Below are 20,209 nucleotides of genomic sequence, written 5' to 3' on the forward strand. Positions count from 1 at the left end.
TGGTACTGTGGATTCTGTGGTTGTGGTTGTCTCTATGGTTGCAGAAGAAGATTCAGTTGTGGAAGAAGTGATTTTACTCATTGAAGTTGCCGTTGTTTGAGGAGAAAAAGTGCGCTCACTTGTAGCAGATGATGCTTCAAAGGATATGCTGGTTATCGCTGTTGCTGTGCTGGGAGAGGTTGATGTTATACTTGGGTACTGCGTCGATGTGCTTACTGGTCCAGCAGTCGTAGTTGTCCTCCCTGTTGTTGTTTCAGTTGTCACCGTGTTACTAGTCTCAGAACCAGTTGGCACCCTTGTAGTTTTTGTCAATGTGGTTGGCTTTGGTGTTGATGTTGAAGATATGGATGCAAATGTGGACAATCCTTCGGCTGTAGAAGAGGAGGGTTTGGTTGCTAGAGTTGTTGAAGTAGTGAATGAAGCTTGCTGTGTTGTGGTTGCAGTAGTTCCAGGTGGGGCTGTAGAGGATGTTTTTGTACTGAACTGTTCTTTAACAGTAGAAAACGTTTTTGTTGGAACAGTAACTGTACTTGTTGTGGTGGTCGACTTTTCTATTGGTGAATATGAAGATGGTACTGTGGATTCTGTGTTTGTGGTTGTCTCTATGGTTGCAGAAGAAGATTCAGTTGTGGAAGAAGTGATTTTACTCGTTGAAGTTGCCGTTGTTTGAGGAGAAAAAGTGCGCTCACTTGTAGCAGATGATGCTTCAAGGGATATGCTGGTTATCGCTGTTGCTGTGCTGGGCGAGGTTGATGTTGTACTTGGGTACTGCGTCGATGTGCTTACTGGTCCAGCAGTCGTAGCTGTCCTCCCTGTCGTTGTTTCAGTTGTCACCGTGTTACTAGTCTCAGAACCAGTTGGCACCCTTGTAGTTTTTGTCAATGTGGTGGGCTTTGGTGTTGATGTTGAAGATATTGATGAAAATGTGGACAATCCTTCGGCTGTAGAAGAGGAGGGTTTGGTTGCTAGAGTTGTTGAAGTAGTAAATGAAGCTTGCTGTGTTGTGGTTGCAGTAGTTCCAGGTGGGGCTGTAGAGGACGTTTTTGTACTGAGCTGTTCTTTAACAGTAGAAAACGTTTTTGTTGGAACAGTAACCGTACTTGTTGTGGTGGTCGACTTTTCTATTGGTGAATATGAAGATGGTACTGTGGATTCTGTGTTTGTGGTTGTCTCTATGGTTGCAGAAGAAGATTCAGTTGTGGAAGAAGTGATTTTACTCGTTGAAGTTGCCGTTGTTTGAGGAGAAAAAGTGCGCTCACTTGTAGCAGATGATGCTTCAAGGGATATGCTGGTTATCGCTGTTGCTGTGCTGGGCGAGGTTGATGTTGTACTTGGGTACTGCGTCGATGTGCTTACTGGTCCAGCAGTCGTAGTTGTCCTCCCTGTTGTTGTTTCAGTTGTCACCGTGTTACTAGTCTCAGAACCAGTTGGCACCCTTGTAGTTTTTGTCAATGTGGTTGGCTTTGGTGTTGATGTTGAAGATATGGATGCAAATGTGGACAATCCTTCGGCTGTAGAAGAGGAGGGTTTGGTCGCTAGAGTTGTTGAAGTAGTAAATGAAGCTTGCTGTGTTGTGGTTGCAGTAGTTCCAGGTGGGGCTGTAGAGGATGTTTTTGTACTGAGCAGTTCTTTAACAGTAGAAAACGTTTTTGTTGGAACAGTAACCGTACTTGTTGTGGTGGTCGACTTTTCTATTGGTGAATATGAAGATGGTACTGTGGATTCTGTGTTTGTGGTTGTCTCTATGGCTGCAGAAGAAGATTCAGTTGTGGAAGAAATGATTTTACTCGTTGAAGTTGCCGTTGTTTGAGGAGAAAAAGTGCGCTCACTTGTAGCAGATGATGCTTCAAGGGATATGCTGGTTATCGCTGTTGCTGTGCTGGGCGAGGTTGATGTTGTACTAGGGTAGTACTGCGTCGATGTGCTTACTGGTCGAGCAGTCGTAGTTTTCCTCCCTGTCGTTTTTTCAGTTGTCACCTTGTTACTAGTCTCAGAACCAGTTGGCACCCTTGTAGTTTTTGTCAATGTGGTTGGCTTTGGTGTTGATGTTGAAGATATGGATGTAAATGTGGACAATCCTTCGGCTGTAGAAGAGGAGGGTTTGGTTGCTAGAGTTGTTGAAGTAGTAAATGAAGCTTGCTGTGTTGTGGTTGCAGTAGTTCCAGGTGGGGCTGTAGAGGATGTTTTTGTACTGAGCTGTTCTTTAACAGTAGAAAACGTTTTTGTTGGAACAGTAATCGTACTTGTTGTGGTGGTCGACTTTTCTATTGGTGAATATGAAGATGGTACTGTGGATTCTGTGTTTGTGGTTGTCTCTATGGTTGCAGAAGAAGATTCAGTTGTGGAAGAAGTGATTTTACTTGTTGAAGTTGCCGTTGTTTGAGAAGAAAAAGTGCGCTCACTTGTAGCAGATGATGCTTCAAGGGATATGCTGGTTATCGCTGTCGCTGTGCTGGGCGAGGTTGATGTTGTACTTGGGTAGTACTGCGTCGATGTGCTTACTGGTTCAGCAGTCGTAGCTGTCCTCCCTGTCGTTGTTTCAGTTGTCACCGTGTTACTAGTCTCAGAACCAGTTGGCACCCTTGTAGTTTTTGTCAATGTGGTTGGATTTGGTGTTGATGTTGAAGATATGGATGCAAATGTGGACAATCCTTCGGCTGTAGAAGAGGAGGGTTTGTTTGCTAGAGTTGTTGAAGTAGTAAATGAAGCTTGCTCTGTTGTGGTTGCAGTAGTTCCAGGTGGGGCTGTAGAGGATGTTTTTGTACTGAGCTGTTCTTTAACAGTAGAAAACGTTTTTGTTGGAACAGTAACCGTACTTGTTGTGGTGGTCGACTTTTCTATTGGTGAATATGAAGATGGTACTGTGGATTCTGTGGTTGTCTCTATGGTTGAAGAAGAAGATTCAGTTGTGGAAGAAGTGATTTTACTTGTTGAAGTTGCCGTTGTTTGAGAAGAAAAAGTGCGCTCACTTGTAGCAGATGATGCTTCAAGGGATATGCTGGTTATCGCTGTCGCTGTGCTGGGCGAGGTTGATGTTGTACTTGGGTAGTACTGCGTCGATGTGCTTACTGGTTCAGCAGTCGTAGCTGTCCTCCCTGTCGTTGTTTCAGTTGTCACCGTGTTACTAGTCTCAGAACCAGTTGGCACCCTTGTAGTTTTTGTCAATGTGGTTGGATTTGGTGTTGATGTTGAAGATATGGATGCAAATGTGGACAATCCTTCGGCTGTAGAAGAGGAGGGTTTGTTTGCTAGAGTTGTTGAAGTAGTAAATGAAGCTTGCTCTGTTGTGGTTGCAGTAGTTCCAGGTGGGGCTGTAGAGGATGTTTTTGTACTGAGCTGTTCTTTAACAGTAGAAAACGTTTTTGTTGGAACAGTAACCGTACTTGTTGTGGTGGTCGACTTTTCTATTGGTGAATATGAAGATGGTACTGTGGATTCTGTGTTTGTGGTTGTCTCTATGGTTGCAGAAGAAGATTCAGTTGTGGAAGAAGTGATTTTACCCGTTGAAGTTGCCGTTGTGTGAGGAGAAAAAGTGCGCTCACTTGTAGCAGATGATGCTTCAAGGGATATGCTGGTTATCGCTGTGGCTGTGCTGGGCGAGGTTGATGTTGTACTTGGGTAGTACTGCGTCGATGTGCTTACTGGTCCAGCAGTCGTAGCTGTCCTCCCTGTCGTTGTTTCAGTTGTCACCGTGTTACTAGTCTCAGAACCAGTTGGCCACCTTGTAGTTTTTGTCAATGTGGTGGGCTTTGGTGTTGATGTTGAAGATATTGATGTAAATGTGGACAATCCTTCGGCTGTAGAAGAGGATGGTTTGGTTGCTAGAGTTGTTGAAGTAGTAAATGAAGCTTGCTGTGTTGTGGTTGCAGTAGTTGCAGGTGGGGCTGTAGAGGACGTTTTTGTACTGAACTGTTCTTTAACAGTAGAAAACGTTTTTGTTGGAACAGTAACCGTATTTGTTGTGGTGGTCGACTTTTCTATTGGTGAATATGAAGATGGTACTGTGGATTCTGTGTTTGTGGTTGTCTCTATGGTTGAAGAAGAAGATTGAGTTGTGGAAGAAGTGATTTTACTCGTTGAAGTTGCCGTTGTTTGAGGAGAAAAAGTGCTCCCACTTGTAGCAGATGATGCTTCAAGGGATATGCTGGTTATCGCTGTTGCTGTACTGGGCGAGGTTGATGTTGTACTTGGGTAGTACTGCGTCGATGTGTTTACTGGTCCAGCAGTCGTAGCTGTCCTCCCTGTCGTTGTTTCAGTTGTCACCGTGTTACTAGTCTCAGAACCAGTTGGCAGCCTTGTAGTTTTTGTCAATGTGGTGGGCTTTGGTGTTGATGTTGAAGATATTGATGTAAATGTGGACAATCCTTCGGCTGTAGAAGAGGATGGTTTGGTTGCTAGAGTTGTTGAAGTAGTAAATGAAGCTTGCTGTGTTGTGGTTGCAGTAGTTGCAGGTGGGGCTGTAGAGGACGTTTTTGTACTGAACTGTTCTTTAACAGTAGAAAACGTTTTTGTTGGAACAGTAACCGTATTTGTTGTGGTGGTCGACTTTTCTATTGGTGAATATGAAGATGGTACTGTGGATTCTGTGTTTGTGGTTGTCTCTATGGTTGAAGAAGAAGATTGAGTTGTGGAAGAAGTGATTTTACTCGTTGAAGTTGCCGTTGTTTGAGGAGAAAAAGTGCTCCCACTTGTAGCAGATGATGCTTCAAGGGATATGCTGGTTATCGCTGTTGCTGTACTGGGCGAGGTTGATGTTGTACTTGGGTAGTACTGCGTCGATGTGTTTACTGGTCCAGCAGTCGTAGCTGTCCTCCCTGTCGTTGTTTCAGTTGTCACCGTGTTACTAGTCTCAGAACCAGTTGGCAGCCTTGTAGTTTTTGTCAATGTGGTGGGCTTTGGTGTTGATGTTGAAGATATTGATGTAAATGTGGACAATCCTTCGGCTGTAGAAGAGGATGGTTTGGTTGCTAGAGTTGTTGAAGTAGTAAATGAAGCTTGCTGTGTTGTGGTTGCAGTAGTTGCAGGTGGGGCTGTAGAGGACGTTTTTGTACTGAACTGTTCTTTAACAGTAGAAAACGTTTTTGTTGGAACAGTAACTGTATTTGTTGTGGTGGTCGACTTTTCTATTGGTGAATATGAAGATGGTACTGTGGATTCTGTGTTTGTGGTTGTCTCTATGGTTGCAGAAGAAGATTCAGTTGTGGAAGAAGTGATTTTACTCGTTGAAGTTGCCGTTGTTTGAGGAGAAAAAGTGCGCTCACTTGTAGCAGATGATGCTTCAAGGGATATGCTGGTTATCGCTGTTGCTGTGCTGGGCGAGGTTGATGTTGTACTTGGGTAGTACTGCGTCGATGTGTTTACTGGTCCAGCAGTCGCAGCTGTCCTCCCTGTCGTTGTTTCAGTTGTCACCGTGTTACTAGTCTCAGAACCAGTTGGCACCCTTGTAGTTTTTGTCAATGTGGTGGGCTTTGGTGTTGATGTTGAAGATATTGATGTAAATGTGGACAATCCTTCGGCTGTAGAAGAGGAGGGTTTGGTTGCTAGAGTTGTTGAAGTAGTAAATGAAGCTTGCTGTGTTGTGGTTGCAGTAGTTGCAGGTGTGGCTGTAGAGGACGTTTTTGTACTGAACTGTTCTTTAACAGTAGAAAACGTTTTTGTTGGAACAGTAACCGTACTTGTTGTGGTGGTCGACTTTTCTATTGGTGGATATGAAGATGGTACTGTGGATTCTGTGTTTGTGGTTGTCTCTATGGTTGAAGAAGAAGATTCAGTTGTGGAAGAAGTGATTTTACTTGTTGAAGTTGCCGTTGTTTGAGGAGAAAAAGTGCGCTCACTTGTAGCAGATGATGCTTCAAGGGATATGCTGGTTATCGCTGTTGCTGTGCTGGGCGAGGTTGATGTTGTACTTGGGTACTGCGTCGATGTGCTTACTGGTCCAGCAGTCGTAGTTGTCCTCCCTGTTGTTGTTTCAGTTGTCACCGTGTTACTAGTCTCAGAACCAGTTGGCACCCTTGTAGTTTTTGTCAATGTGGTTGGCTTTGGTGTTGATGTTGAAGATATGGATGCAAATGTGGACAATCCTTCGGCTGTAGAAGAGGAGGGTTTGGTTGCTAGAGTTGTTGAAGTAGTAAATGAAGCTTGCTGTGTTGTGGTTGCAGTAGTTGCAGGTGTGGCTGTAGAGGACGTTTTTGTACTGAACTGTTCTTTAACAGTAGAAAACGTTTTTGTTGGAACAGTAACCGTACTTGTTGTGGTGGTCGACTTTTCTATTGGTGAATATGAAGATGGTACTGTGGATTCTGTGTTTGTGGTTGTCTCTATGGTTGAAGAAGAAGATTCAGTTGTGGAAGAAGTGATTTTACTTGTTGAAGTTGCCGTTGTTTGAGGAGAAAAAGTGCGCTCACTTGTAGCAGATGATGCTTCAAGGGATATGCTGGTTATCGCTGTTGCTGTGCTGGGCGAGGTTGATGTTGTACTTGGGTACTGCGTCGATGTGCTTACTGGTCCAGCAGTCGTAGTTGTCCTCCCTGTTGTTGTTTCAGTTGTCACCGTGTTACTAGTCTCAGAACCAGTTGGCACCCTTGTAGTTTTTGTCAATGTGGTTGGCTTTGGTGTTGATGTTGAAGATATGGATGCAAATGTGGACAATCCTTCGGCTGTAGAAGAGGAGGGTTTGTTTGCTAGAGTTGTTGAAGTAGTAAATGAAGCTTGCTCTGTTGTGGTTGCAGTAGTTCCAGGTGGGGCTGTAGAGGATGTTTTTGTACTGAGCTGTTCTTTAACAGTAGAAAACGTTTTTGTTGGAACAGTAACCGTACTTGTTGTGGTGGTCGACTTTTCTATTGGTGAATATGAAGATGGTACTGTGGATTCTGTGTTTGTGGTTGTCTCTATGGTTGCAGAAGAAGATTCAGTTGTGGAAGACGTGATTTTACTCGTTGAAGTTGCCGTTGTTTGAGGAGAAAAAGTGCGCTCACTTGTAGCAGATGATGCTTCAAGGGATATGCTGGTTATCGCTGTTGCTGTGCTGGGCGAGGTTGATGTTGTACTTGGGTAGTACTGCGTCGATGTGCTTACTGGTCCAGCAGTCGCAGCTGTCCTCCCTGTCGTTGTTTCAGTTGTCACCGTGTTACTAGTCTCAGAACCAGTTGGCACCCTTGTAGTTTTTGTCAATGTGGTTGGCTTTGGTGTTGATGTTGAAGATATGGATGCAAATGTGGACAATCCTTCGGCTGTAGAAGAGGAGGGTTTGGTTGCTAGAGTTGTTGAAGTAGTAAATGAAGCTTGCTGTGTTGTGGTTGCAGTAGTTCCAGGTGGGGCTGTAGAGGATGTTTTTGTACTGAGCTGTTCTTTAACAGTAGAAAACGTTTTTGTTGGAACAGTAATCGTACTTGTTGTGGTGGTCGACTTTTCTATTGGTGAATATGAAGATGGTACTGTGGATTCTGTGTTTGTGGTTGTCTCTATGGTTGCAGAAGAAGATTGAGTTGTGGAAGACGTGATTTTACTCGTTGAAGTTGCCGTTGTGTGAGGAGAAAAAGTGCGCTCACTTGTAGCAGATGATGCTTCAAGGGATATGCTGGTTATCGCTGTGGCTGTGCTGGGCGAGGTTGATGTTGTACTTGGGTAGTACTGCGTTGATGTGCTTACTGGTCCAGCAGTCGTAGCTGTCCTCCCTGTCGTTGTTTCAGTTGTCACCGTGTTACTAGTCTCAGAACCAGTTGGCACCCTTGTAGTTTTTGTCAATGTGGTGGGCTTTGGTGTTGATGTTGAAGATATTGATGTAAATGTGGACAATCCTTCGGCTGTAGAAGAGGAGGGTTTGGTTGCTAAAGTTGTTGAAGTAGTAAATGAAGCTTGCTGTGTTGTGGTTGCAGTAGTTGCAGGTGTGGCTGTAGAGGACGTTTTTGTACTGAACTGTTCTTTAACAGTAGAAAACGTTTTTGTTGGAACAGTAACCGTACTTGTTGTGGTGGTCGACTTTTCTATTGGTGAATATGAAGATGGTACTGTGGATTCTGTGTTTGTGGTTGTCTCTATGGTTGAAGAAGAAGATTGAGTTGTGGAAGAAGTGATTTTACTCGTTGAAGTTGCCGTTGTTTGAGGAGAAAAAGTGCTCCCACTTGTAGCAGATGATGCTTCAAGGGATATGCTGGTTATCGCTGTTGCTGTACTGGGCGAGGTTGATGTTGTACTTGGGTAGTACTGCGTCGATGTGTTTACTGGTCCAGCAGTCGTAGCTGTCCTCCCTGTCGTTGTTTCAGTTGTCACCGTGTTACTAGTCTCAGAACCAGTTGGCCACCTTGTAGTTTTTGTCAATGTGGTGGGCTTTGGTGTTGATGTTGAAGATATTGATGTAAATGTGGACAATCCTTCGGCTGTAGAAGAGGATGGTTTGGTTGCTAGAGTTGTTGAAGTAGTAAATGAAGCTTGCTGTGTTGTGGTTGCAGTAGTTGCAGGTGGGGCTGTAGAGGACGTTTTTGTACTGAACTGTTCTTTAACAGTAGAAAACGTTTTTGTTGGAACAGTAACCGTATTTGTTGTGGTGGTCGACTTTTCTATTGGTGAATATGAAGATGGTACTGTGGATTCTGTGTTTGTGGTTGTCTCTATGGTTGAAGAAGAAGATTGAGTTGTGGAAGAAGTGATTTTACTCGTTGAAGTTGCCGTTGTTTGAGGAGAAAAAGTGCTCCCACTTGTAGCAGATGATGCTTCAAGGGATATGCTGGTTATCGCTGTTGCTGTACTGGGCGAGGTTGATGTTGTACTTGGGTAGTACTGCGTCGATGTGTTTACTGGTCCAGCAGTCGTAGCTGTCCTCCCTGTCGTTGTTTCAGTTGTCACCGTGTTACTAGTCTCAGAACCAGTTGGCAGCCTTGTAGTTTTTGTCAATGTGGTGGGCTTTGGTGTTGATGTTGAAGATATTGATGTAAATGTGGACAATCCTTCGGCTGTAGAAGAGGATGGTTTGGTTGCTAGAGTTGTTGAAGTAGTAAATGAAGCTTGCTGTGTTGTGGTTGCAGTAGTTGCAGGTGGGGCTGTAGAGGACGTTTTTGTACTGAACTGTTCTTTAACAGTAGAAAACGTTTTTGTTGGAACAGTAACCGTATTTGTTGTGGTGGTCGACTTTTCTATTGGTGAATATGAAGATGGTACTGTGGATTCTGTGTTTGTGGTTGTCTCTATGGTTGAAGAAGAAGATTGAGTTGTGGAAGAAGTGATTTTACTCATTGAAGTTGCCGTTGTTTGAGGAGAAAAAGTGCTCCCACTTGTAGCAGATGATGCTTCAAGGGATATGCTGGTTATCGCTGTTGCTGTACTGGGCGAGGTTGATGTTGTACTTGGGTAGTACTGCGTCGATGTGTTTACTGGTCCAGCAGTCGTAGCTGTCCTCCCTGTCGTTGTTTCAGTTGTCACCGTGTTACTAGTCTCAGAACCAGTTGGCACCCTTGTAGTTTTTGTCAATGTGGTGGGCTTTGGTGTTGATGTTGAAGATATGGATGCAAATGTGGACAATCCTTCGGCTGTAGAAGAGGAGGGTTTGGTTGCTAGAGTTGTTGAAGTAGTAAATGAAGCTTGCTGTGTTGTGGTTGCAGTAGTTCCAGGTGGGGCTGTAGAGGATGTTTCTGTACTGAACTGTTCTTTAACAGTAGAAAACGTTTTTGTTGGAACAGTAACCGTACTTGTTGTGGTGGTCGACTTTTCTATTGGTGGATATGAAGATGGTACTGTGGATTCTGTGTTTGTGGTTGTCTCTATGGTTGAAGAAGAAGATTCAGTTGTGGAAGAAGTGATTTTACTTGTTGAAGTTGCCGTTGTTTGAGGAGAAAAAGTGCGCTCACTTGTAGCAGATGATGCTTCAAGGGATATGCTGGTTATCGCTGTTGCTGTGCTGGGCGAGGTTGATGTTGTACTTGGGTACTGCGTCGATGTGCTTACTGGTCCAGCAGTCGTAGTTGTCCTCCCTGTTGTTGTTTCAGTTGTCACCGTGTTACTAGTCTCAGAACCAGTTGGCACCCTTGTAGTTTTTGTCAATGTGGTTGGCTTTGGTGTTGATGTTGAAGATATGGATGCAAATGTGGACAATCCTTCGGCTGTAGAAGAGGAGGGTTTGGTTGCTAGAGTTGTTGAAGTAGTAAATGAAGCTTGCTGTGTTGTGGTTGCAGTAGTTGCAGGTGTGGCTGTAGAGGACGTTTTTGTACTGAACTGTTCTTTAACAGTAGAAAACGTTTTTGTTGGAACAGTAACCGTACTTGTTGTGGTGGTCGACTTTTCTATTGGTGAATATGAAGATGGTACTGTGGATTCTGTGTTTGTGGTTGTCTCTATGGTTGAAGAAGAAGATTCAGTTGTGGAAGAAGTGATTTTACTTGTTGAAGTTGCCGTTGTTTGAGGAGAAAAAGTGCGCTCACTTGTAGCAGATGATGCTTCAAGGGATATGCTGGTTATCGCTGTTGCTGTGCTGGGCGAGGTTGATGTTGTACTTGGGTACTGCGTCGATGTGCTTACTGGTCCAGCAGTCGTAGTTGTCCTCCCTGTTGTTGTTTCAGTTGTCACCGTGTTACTAGTCTCAGAACCAGTTGGCACCCTTGTAGTTTTTGTCAATGTGGTTGGCTTTGGTGTTGATGTTGAAGATATGGATGCAAATGTGGACAATCCTTCGGCTGTAGAAGAGGAGGGTTTGTTTGCTAGAGTTGTTGAAGTAGTAAATGAAGCTTGCTCTGTTGTGGTTGCAGTAGTTCCAGGTGGGGCTGTAGAGGATGTTTTTGTACTGAGCTGTTCTTTAACAGTAGAAAACGTTTTTGTTGGAACAGTAACCGTACTTGTTGTGGTGGTCGACTTTTCTATTGGTGAATATGAAGATGGTACTGTGGATTCTGTGTTTGTGGTTGTCTCTATGGTTGCAGAAGAAGATTCAGTTGTGGAAGACGTGATTTTACTCGTTGAAGTTGCCGTTGTTTGAGGAGAAAAAGTGCGCTCACTTGTAGCAGATGATGCTTCAAGGGATATGCTGGTTATCGCTGTTGCTGTGCTGGGCGAGGTTGATGTTGTACTTGGGTAGTACTGCGTCGATGTGCTTACTGGTCCAGCAGTCGCAGCTGTCCTCCCTGTCGTTGTTTCAGTTGTCACCGTGTTACTAGTCTCAGAACCAGTTGGCACCCTTGTAGTTTTTGTCAATGTGGTTGGCTTTGGTGTTGATGTTGAAGATATGGATGCAAATGTGGACAATCCTTCGGCTGTAGAAGAGGAGGGTTTGGTTGCTAGAGTTGTTGAAGTAGTAAATGAAGCTTGCTGTGTTGTGGTTGCAGTAGTTCCAGGTGGGGCTGTAGAGGATGTTTTTGTACTGAGCTGTTCTTTAACAGTAGAAAACGTTTTTGTTGGAACAGTAATCGTACTTGTTGTGGTGGTCGACTTTTCTATTGGTGAATATGAAGATGGTACTGTGGATTCTGTGTTTGTGGTTGTCTCTATGGTTGCAGAAGAAGATTGAGTTGTGGAAGACGTGATTTTACTCGTTGAAGTTGCCGTTGTGTGAGGAGAAAAAGTGCGCTCACTTGTAGCAGATGATGCTTCAAGGGATATGCTGGTTATCGCTGTGGCTGTGCTGGGCGAGGTTGATGTTGTACTTGGGTAGTACTGCGTTGATGTGCTTACTGGTCCAGCAGTCGTAGCTGTCCTCCCTGTCGTTGTTTCAGTTGTCACCGTGTTACTAGTCTCAGAACCAGTTGGCACCCTTGTAGTTTTTGTCAATGTGGTGGGCTTTGGTGTTGATGTTGAAGATATTGATGTAAATGTGGACAATCCTTCGGCTGTAGAAGAGGAGGGTTTGGTTGCTAAAGTTGTTGAAGTAGTAAATGAAGCTTGCTGTGTTGTGGTTGCAGTAGTTGCAGGTGTGGCTGTAGAGGACGTTTTTGTACTGAACTGTTCTTTAACAGTAGAAAACGTTTTTGTTGGAACAGTAACCGTACTTGTTGTGGTGGTCGACTTTTCTATTGGTGAATATGAAGATGGTACTGTGGATTCTGTGTTTGTGGTTGTCTCTATGGTTGAAGAAGAAGATTGAGTTGTGGAAGAAGTGATTTTACTCGTTGAAGTTGCCGTTGTTTGAGGAGAAAAAGTGCTCCCACTTGTAGCAGATGATGCTTCAAGGGATATGCTGGTTATCGCTGTTGCTGTACTGGGCGAGGTTGATGTTGTACTTGGGTAGTACTGCGTCGATGTGTTTACTGGTCCAGCAGTCGTAGCTGTCCTCCCTGTCGTTGTTTCAGTTGTCACCGTGTTACTAGTCTCAGAACCAGTTGGCAGCCTTGTAGTTTTTGTCAATGTGGTGGGCTTTGGTGTTGATGTTGAAGATATTGATGTAAATGTGGACAATCCTTCGGCTGTAGAAGAGGATGGTTTGGTTGCTAGAGTTGTTGAAGTAGTAAATGAAGCTTGCTGTGTTGTGGTTGCAGTAGTTGCAGGTGGGGCTGTAGAGGACGTTTTTGTACTGAACTGTTCTTTAACAGTAGAAAACGTTTTTGTTGGAACAGTAACCGTATTTGTTGTGGTGGTCGACTTTTCTATTGGTGAATATGAAGATGGTACTGTGGATTCTGTGTTTGTGGTTGTCTCTATGGTTGAAGAAGAAGATTGAGTTGTGGAAGAAGTGATTTTACTCATTGAAGTTGCCGTTGTTTGAGGAGAAAAAGTGCTCCCACTTGTAGCAGATGATGCTTCAAGGGATATGCTGGTTATCGCTGTTGCTGTACTGGGCGAGGTTGATGTTGTACTTGGGTAGTACTGCGTCGATGTGTTTACTGGTCCAGCAGTCGTAGCTGTCCTCCCTGTCGTTGTTTCAGTTGTCACCGTGTTACTAGTCTCAGAACCAGTTGGCAGACTTGTAGTTTTTGTCAATGTGGTGGGCTTTGGTGTTGATGTTGAAGATATTGATGTAAATGTGGACAATCCTTCGGCTGTAGAAGAGGATGGTTTGGTTGCTAGAGTTGTTGAAGTAGTAAATGAAGCTTGCTGTGTTGTGGTTGCAGTAGTTGCAGGTGGGGCTGTAGAGGACGTTTTTGTACTGAACTGTTCTTTAACAGTAGAAAACGTTTTTGTTGGAACAGTAACCGTATTTGTTGTGGTGGTTGACTTTTCTATTGGTGAATATGAAGATGGTACTGTGGATTCTGTGTTTGTGGTTGTCTCTATGGTTGAAGAAGAAGATTGAGTTGTGGAAGAAGTGATTTTACTCGTTGAAGTTGCCGTTGTTTGAGGAGAAAAAGTGCTCCCACTTGTAGCAGATGATGCTTCAAGGGATATGCTGGTTATCGCTGTTGCTGTACTGGGCGAGGTTGATGTTGTACTTGGGTAGTACTGCGTCGATGTGTTTACTGGTCCAGCAGTCGTAGCTGTCCTCCCTGTCGTTGTTTCAGTTGTCACCGTGTTACTAGTCTCAGAACCAGTTGGCAGCCTTGTAGTTTTTGTCAATGTGGTGGGCTTTGGTGTTGATGTTGAAGATATTGATGTAAATGTGGACAATCCTTCGGCTGTAGAAGAGGATGGTTTGGTTGCTAGAGTTGTTGAAGTAGTAAATGAAGCTTGCTGTGTTGTGATCGCAGTAGTTGCAGGTGGGGCTGTAGAGGACGTTTTTGTACTGAACTGTTCTTTAACAGTAGAAAACGTTTTTGTTGGAACAGTAACTGTATTTGTTGTGGTGGTCGACTTTTCTATTGGTGAATATGAAGATGGTACTGTGGATTCTGTGTTTGTGGTTGTCTCTATGGTTGCAGAAGAAGATTCAGTTGTGGAAGAAGTGATTTTACTCGTTGAAGTTGCCGTTGTTTGAGGAGAAAAAGTGCGCTCACTTGTAGCAGATGATGCTTCAAGGGATATGCTGGTTATCGCTGTTGCTGTGCTGGGCGAGGTTGATGTTGTACTTGGGTACTGCGTCGATGTGCTTACTGGTCCAGCAGTCGTAGTTGTCCTCCCTGTTGTTGTTTCAGTTGTCACCGTGTTACTAGTCTCAGAACCAGTTGGCACCCTTGTAATTTTTGTCAATGTGGTTGGCTTTGGTGTTGATGTTGAAGATATGGATGCAAATGTGGACAATCCTTCGGCTGTAGAAGAGGAGGGTTTGGTTGCTAGAGTTGTTGAAGTAGTAAATGAAGCTTGCTGTGTTGTGGTTGCAGTAGTTCCAGGTGGGGCTGTAGAGGATGTTTTTGTACTGAGCTGTTCTTTAACAGTAGAAAACGTTTTTGTTGGAACAGTAATCGTACTTGTTGTGGTGGTCGACTTTTCTATTGGTGAATATGAAGATGGTACTGTGGATTCTGTGTTTGTGGTTGTCTCTATGGTTGAAGAAGAAGATTGAGTTGTGGAAGAAGTGATTTTACTCATTGAAGTTGCCGTTGTTTGAGGAGAAAAAGTGCTCCCACTTGTAGCAGATGATGCTTCAAGGGATATGCTGGTTATCGCTGTTGCTGTACTGGGCGAGGTTGATGTTGTACTTGGGTAGTACTGCGTCGATGTGTTTACTGGTCCAGCAGTCGTAGCTGTCCTCCCTGTCGTTGTTTCAGTTGTCACCGTGTTACTAGTCTCAGAACCAGTTGGCAGACTTGTAGTTTTTGTCAATGTGGTGGGCTTTGGTGTTGATGTTGAAGATATTGATGTAAATGTGGACAATCCTTCGGCTGTAGAAGAGGATGGTTTGGTTGCTAGAGTTGTTGAAGTAGTAAATGAAGCTTGCTGTGTTGTGGTTGCAGTAGTTGCAGGTGGGGCTGTAGAGGACGTTTTTGTACTGAACTGTTCTTTAACAGTAGAAAACGTTTTTGTTGGAACAGTAACCGTATTTGTTGTGGTGGTTGACTTTTCTATTGGTGAATATGAAGATGGTACTGTGGATTCTGTGTTTGTGGTTGTCTCTATGGTTGAAGAAGAAGATTGAGTTGTGGAAGAAGTGATTTTACTCGTTGAAGTTGCCGTTGTTTGAGGAGAAAAAGTGCTCCCACTTGTAGCAGATGATGCTTCAAGGGATATGCTGGTTATCGCTGTTGCTGTACTGGGCGAGGTTGATGTTGTACTTGGGTAGTACTGCGTCGATGTGTTTACTGGTCCAGCAGTCGTAGCTGTCCTCCCTGTCGTTGTTTCAGTTGTCACCGTGTTACTAGTCTCAGAACCAGTTGGCAGCCTTGTAGTTTTTGTCAATGTGGTGGGCTTTGGTGTTGATGTTGAAGATATTGATGTAAATGTGGACAATCCTTCGGCTGTAGAAGAGGATGGTTTGGTTGCTAGAGTTGTTGAAGTAGTAAATGAAGCTTGCTGTGTTGTGATCGCAGTAGTTGCAGGTGGGGCTGTAGAGGACGTTTTTGTACTGAACTGTTCTTTAACAGTAGAAAACGTTTTTGTTGGAACAGTAACTGTATTTGTTGTGGTGGTCGACTTTTCTATTGGTGAATATGAAGATGGTACTGTGGATTCTGTGTTTGTGGTTGTCTCTATGGTTGCAGAAGAAGATTCAGTTGTGGAAGAAGTGATTTTACTCGTTGAAGTTGCCGTTGTTTGAGGAGAAAAAGTGCGCTCACTTGTAGCAGATGATGCTTCAAGGGATATGCTGGTTATCGCTGTTGCTGTGCTGGGCGAGGTTGATGTTGTACTTGGGTACTGCGTCGATGTGCTTACTGGTCCAGCAGTCGTAGTTGTCCTCCCTGTTGTTGTTTCAGTTGTCACCGTGTTACTAGTCTCAGAACCAGTTGGCACCCTTGTAGTTTTTGTCAATGTGGTTGGCTTTGGTGTTGATGTTGAAGATATGGATGCAAATGTGGACAATCCTTCGGCTGTAGAAGAGGAGGGTTTGGTTGCTAGAGTTGTTGAAGTAGTAAATGAAGCTTGCTGTGTTGTGGTTGCAGTAGTTCCAGGTGGGGCTGTAGAGGATGTTTTTGTACTGAGCTGTTCTTTAACAGTAGAAAACGTTTTTGTTGGAACAGTAACCGTACTTGTTGTGGTGGTCGACTTTTCTATTGGTGAATATGAAGATGGTACTGTGGATTCTGTGTTTGTGGTTGTCTCTATGGTTGCAGAAGAAGATTCAGTTGTGGAAGAAGTGATTTTACTCGTTGAAGTTGCCGTTGTTTGAGGAGAAAAAGTGCGCTCACTTGTAGCAGATGATGCTTCAAGGGATATGCTGGTTATCGCTGTTGCTGTGCTGGGCGAGGTTGATGTTGTACTTGGGTAGTACTGCGTCGATGTGCTTACTGGTCCAGCAGTCGCAGCTGTCCTCCCTGTCGTTGTTTCAGTTGTCACCGTGTTACTAGTCTCAGAACCAGTTGGCACCCTTGTAGTTTTTGTCAATGTGGTGGGCTTTGGTGTTGATGTTGAAGATATTGATGTAAATGTGGACAATCCTTTGGCTGTAGAAGAGGAGGGTTTGGTTGCTAGAGTTGTTGAAGTAGTAAATGAAGCTTGCTGTGTTGTGGTTGCAGTAGTTGCAGGTGTGGCTGTAGAGGACGTTTTTGTACTGAACTGTTCTTTAACAGTAGAAAACGTTTTTGTTGGAACAGTAACCGTACTTGTTGTGGTGGTCGACTTTTCTATTGGTGAATATGAAGATGGTACTGTGGATTCTGTGTTTGTGGTTGTCTCTATGGTTGAAGAAGAAGATTCAGTTGTGGAAGAAGTGATTTTACTTGTTGAAGTTGCCGTTGTTTGAGGAGAAAAAGTGCGCTCACTTGTAGCAGATGATGCTTCAAGGGATATGCTGGTTATCGCTGTTGCTGTGCTGGGCGAGGTTGATGTTGTACTTGGGTACTGCGTCGATGTGCTTACTGGTCCAGCAGTCGTAGTTGTCCTCCCTGTTGTTGTTTCAGTTGTCACCGTGTTACTAGTCTCAGAACCAGTTGGCACCCTTGTAGTTTTTGTCAATGTGGTTGGCTTTGGTGTTGATGTTGAAGATATGGATGCAAATGTGGACAATCCTTCGGCTGTAGAAGAGGAGGGTTTGGTTGCTAGAGTTGTTGAAGTAGTAAATGAAGCTTGCTGTGTTGTGGTTGCAGTAGTTGCAGGTGTGGCTGTAGAGGACGTTTTTGTACTGAACTGTTCTTTAACAGTAGAAAACGTTTTTGTTGGAACAGTAACCGTACTTGTTGTGGTGGTCGACTTTTCTATTGGTGAATATGAAGATGGTACTGTGGATTCTGTGTTTGTGGTTGTCTCTATGGTTGAAGAAGAAGATTCAGTTGTGGAAGAAGTGATTTTACTTGTTGAAGTTGCCGTTGTTTGAGGAGAAAAAGTGCGCTCACTTGTAGCAGATGATGCTTCAAGGGATATGCTGGTTATCGCTGTTGCTGTGCTGGGCGAGGTTGATGTTGTACTTGGGTACTGCGTCGATGTGTTTACTGGTCCAGCAGTCGTAGTTGTCCTCCCTGTTGTTGTTTCAGTTGTCACCGTGTTACTAGTCTCAGAACCAGTTGGCACCCTTGTAGTTTTTGTCAATGTGGTTGGCTTTGGTGTTGATGTTGAAGATATGGATGCAAATGTGGACAATCCTTCGGCTGTAGAAGAGGAGGGTTTGGTTGCTAGAGTTGTTGAAGTAGTAAATGAAGCTTGCTGTTTTGTGGTTGCAGTAGTTGCAGGTGGGGCTGTAGAGGACGTTTTTGTACTGAACTGTTCTTTAACAGTAGAAAACGTTTTTGTTGGAACAGTAATCGTACTTGTTGTGGTGGTCGACTTTTCTATTGGTGAATATGAAGATGGTACTGTGGATTCTGTGTTTGTGGTTGTCTCTATGGTTGAAGAAGAAGATTCAGTTGTGGAAGAAGTGATTTTACTTGTTGAAGTTGCCGTTGTTTGAGGAGAAAAAGTGCGCTCACTTGTAGCAGATGATGCTTCAAGGGATATGCTGGTTATCGCTGTCGCTGTGCTGGGCGAGGTTGATATTGTACTTGGGTAGTACTGCGTCGATGTGCTTACTGGTTCAGCAGTCGTAGCTGTCCTCCCTGTCGTTGTTTCAGTTGTCACCGTGTTACTAGTCTCAGAACCAGTTGGCACCCTTGTAGTTTTTGTCAATGTGGTTGGATTTGGTGTTGATGTTGAAGATATGGATGCAAATGTGGACAATCCTTCGGCTGTAGAAGAGGAGGGTTTGTTTGCTAGAGTTGTTGAAGTAGTAAATGAAGCTTGCTCTGTTGTGGTTGCAGTAGTTCCAGGTGGGGCTGTAGAGGATGTTTTTGTACTGAGCTGTTCTTTAACAGTAGAAAACGTTTTTGTTGGAACAGTAACCGTACTTGTTGTGGTGGTCGACTTTTCTATTGGTGAATATGAAGATGGTACTGTGGATTCTGTGTTTGTGGTTGTCTCTATGGTTGCAGAAGAAGATTCAGTTGTGGAAGAAGTGATTTTACTCGTTGAAGTTGCCGTTGTGTGAGGAGAAAAAGTGCTCCCACTTGTAGCAGATGATGCTTCAAGGGATATGCTGGTTATCGCTGTGGCTGTGCTGGGCGAGGTTGATGTTGTACTTGGGTAGTACTGCGTCGATGTGCTTACTGGTCCAGCAGTCGTAGCTGTCCTCCCTGTCGTTGTTTCAGTTGTCACCGTGTTACTAGTCTCAGAACCAGTTGGCACCCTTGTAGTTTTTGTCAATGTGGTGGGCTTTGGTGTTGATGTTGAAGATATTGATGTAAATGTGGACAATCCTTCGGCTGTAGAAGAGGAGGGTTTGGTTGCTAGAGTTGTTGAAGTAGTAAATGAAGCTTGCTGTGTTGTGGTTGCAGTAGTTCCAGGTGGGGCTGTAGAGGACGTTTTTGTACTGAACTGTTCTTTAACAGTAGAAAACGTTTTTGTTGGAACAGTAACCGTACTTGTTGTGGTGGTCGACTTTTCTATTGGTGAATATGAAGATGGTACTGTGGATTCTGTGTTTGTGGTTGTCTCTATGGTTGCAGAAGAAGATTCAGTTGTGGAAGACGTGATTTTACTCGTTGAAGTTGCCGTTGTTTGAGGAGAAAAAGAGTGCTCACTTGTAGCAGATGATGCTTCAAGGGATATGCTGGTTATCCCTGTTGCTGTGCTGGGCGAGGCTGATGTTGTACTTGGGTACTGCGTTGATGTGCTTACTGGTCCAGCAGTCGTAGTTGTCCTCCCTGTCGTTGTTTCAGTTGTCACCGTGTTAATAGTCACAGAACCAACTGGCACCCTTGTAGATTTAGTCAATGCTGTTGGCTTTTGTGTTGATGTTGAAGATATGGATGTAAATGTGGACAATCCTTCGGCTGTAGAAGAGGAGGGTTTGGTTGCTAGAGTTGTTGAAGTAGTAAATGAAGCTTGCTGTGTTGTGGTTGCAGTAATTCCAGGTGGGGCTGTAGAGGAAGTTTTTGTACTGAACTGTTCTTCAACAGTAGAAAACGTTTTTGTTGGAACAGTAACCGCACTTGTGGTGGTCGACTTTTCTATTGGTGAATATGAAGATGGTACTGTGGATTCTGTAATTGCAGTTGTCTCTATGGTTGCAGAAGAAGATTCAGTTTTGGAAGAAGTGATTTTACTCGTTGAAGTTTCCGTTGTTTGAGGAGAAAAAGTGCGCTCAAATGTAGAAGATGATGCTTCAAGGGATATGCTGGGTGAGGTTGATGTTGTACTTGGGTACTGCGTCGATGTCATTGTTCCTTTACTGTAAGTTGTTTCAGTAAATGTAGACGACTGTGTTGATCCAGTTTCCATATATGGGGTTGTAAAAGTTGGAGCTTCAGTTTGAAGCGTTGTTATTTTGCTCTCAGTTGATGTCACCGTTGTGGCAAGTGTTGGTGAAAGTGTTGTTGTAGAGCAGGTTTCATTCGAGTGGATAACTGTTGCGTTAATGCAGATGGCATAATAACACATTCCCATGTTATCAGTCAAATCATATATGACTTCATATTCCTCATAATAAGTCCCATTGTAAATACAACCATCACATTTCTCGACACACATTTGGCTTTCCTCATCAAATATGGGCTTGTCTTCAGGGCATACAGGGTAGCAACCTTAAAATAGCAAAAAATGCATTTAAAATCCATACACATGTCTTGTTTTATATATTTGATTCCTAATATTTTTACTGGCAGGAAACATTACAGGTTTAAAACATAATATAAACAAACAAGTATCCACATCAAGATTTTAAATCGAAAACCAGCAAAGGAATACAACGAATAATTGGTGAGAAAAATCATTGAAATTCGAAACCCCTTTGAAAAAACTA

The 20,209-nt window shown here is 43.7% G+C and overlaps 1 protein-coding gene across 1 annotated transcript in view; it reads right to left on the reverse strand.

Moving 5' to 3' along the window:
* LOC148073999 (uncharacterized) overlaps positions 1-20,209 on the reverse strand; it is a 41,683-nt gene that overhangs the window by 13,171 nt on the left and 8,303 nt on the right. Inside the window, exons 26-75 of the mRNA XM_087797794.1 lie at positions 19,756-19,991; positions 18,990-19,191; positions 18,585-18,783; positions 18,489-18,542; positions 18,012-18,215; positions 17,371-17,425; positions 16,704-16,860; positions 16,299-16,497; positions 16,203-16,256; positions 15,726-15,929; positions 15,633-15,683; positions 15,156-15,359; positions 15,039-15,113; positions 14,583-14,786; positions 14,466-14,540; positions 13,845-13,996; positions 13,440-13,638; positions 13,323-13,397; positions 12,867-13,070; positions 12,750-12,824; positions 12,294-12,497; positions 12,177-12,251; positions 11,721-11,924; positions 11,625-11,678; positions 11,148-11,351; positions 10,507-10,561; positions 9,840-9,996; positions 9,435-9,633; positions 9,318-9,392; positions 8,862-9,065; positions 8,745-8,819; positions 8,289-8,492; positions 8,172-8,246; positions 7,716-7,919; positions 7,620-7,673; positions 7,143-7,346; positions 6,502-6,556; positions 5,835-5,991; positions 5,430-5,628; positions 4,857-5,030; positions 4,740-4,814; positions 4,284-4,487; positions 4,167-4,241; positions 3,711-3,914; positions 3,615-3,668; positions 1,998-2,201; positions 1,260-1,411; positions 855-1,053; positions 762-812; positions 285-488 (exon numbers count right to left, since the gene is read on the reverse strand). Coding sequence (XP_087653920.1) covers positions 285-488; positions 762-812; positions 855-1,053; positions 1,260-1,411; positions 1,998-2,201; positions 3,615-3,668; positions 3,711-3,914; positions 4,167-4,241; positions 4,284-4,487; positions 4,740-4,814; positions 4,857-5,030; positions 5,430-5,628; positions 5,835-5,991; positions 6,502-6,556; positions 7,143-7,346; positions 7,620-7,673; positions 7,716-7,919; positions 8,172-8,246; positions 8,289-8,492; positions 8,745-8,819; positions 8,862-9,065; positions 9,318-9,392; positions 9,435-9,633; positions 9,840-9,996; positions 10,507-10,561; positions 11,148-11,351; positions 11,625-11,678; positions 11,721-11,924; positions 12,177-12,251; positions 12,294-12,497; positions 12,750-12,824; positions 12,867-13,070; positions 13,323-13,397; positions 13,440-13,638; positions 13,845-13,996; positions 14,466-14,540; positions 14,583-14,786; positions 15,039-15,113; positions 15,156-15,359; positions 15,633-15,683; positions 15,726-15,929; positions 16,203-16,256; positions 16,299-16,497; positions 16,704-16,860; positions 17,371-17,425; positions 18,012-18,215; positions 18,489-18,542; positions 18,585-18,783; positions 18,990-19,191; positions 19,756-19,991 — 7,132 coding nt within the window. The remainder of the gene's footprint in view (positions 1-284; positions 489-761; positions 813-854; positions 1,054-1,259; positions 1,412-1,997; positions 2,202-3,614; positions 3,669-3,710; positions 3,915-4,166; positions 4,242-4,283; positions 4,488-4,739; positions 4,815-4,856; positions 5,031-5,429; positions 5,629-5,834; positions 5,992-6,501; positions 6,557-7,142; positions 7,347-7,619; positions 7,674-7,715; positions 7,920-8,171; positions 8,247-8,288; positions 8,493-8,744; positions 8,820-8,861; positions 9,066-9,317; positions 9,393-9,434; positions 9,634-9,839; positions 9,997-10,506; positions 10,562-11,147; positions 11,352-11,624; positions 11,679-11,720; positions 11,925-12,176; positions 12,252-12,293; positions 12,498-12,749; positions 12,825-12,866; positions 13,071-13,322; positions 13,398-13,439; positions 13,639-13,844; positions 13,997-14,465; positions 14,541-14,582; positions 14,787-15,038; positions 15,114-15,155; positions 15,360-15,632; positions 15,684-15,725; positions 15,930-16,202; positions 16,257-16,298; positions 16,498-16,703; positions 16,861-17,370; positions 17,426-18,011; positions 18,216-18,488; positions 18,543-18,584; positions 18,784-18,989; positions 19,192-19,755; positions 19,992-20,209) is intronic.

Source organism: Callionymus lyra, chromosome 8 (assembly GCF_982586985.1).
Source record: "Callionymus lyra chromosome 8, fCalLyr1.hap1.1, whole genome shotgun sequence".
In the NCBI taxonomy this organism is placed as follows: Eukaryota; Metazoa; Chordata; class Actinopteri; order Syngnathiformes; family Callionymidae; genus Callionymus; species Callionymus lyra.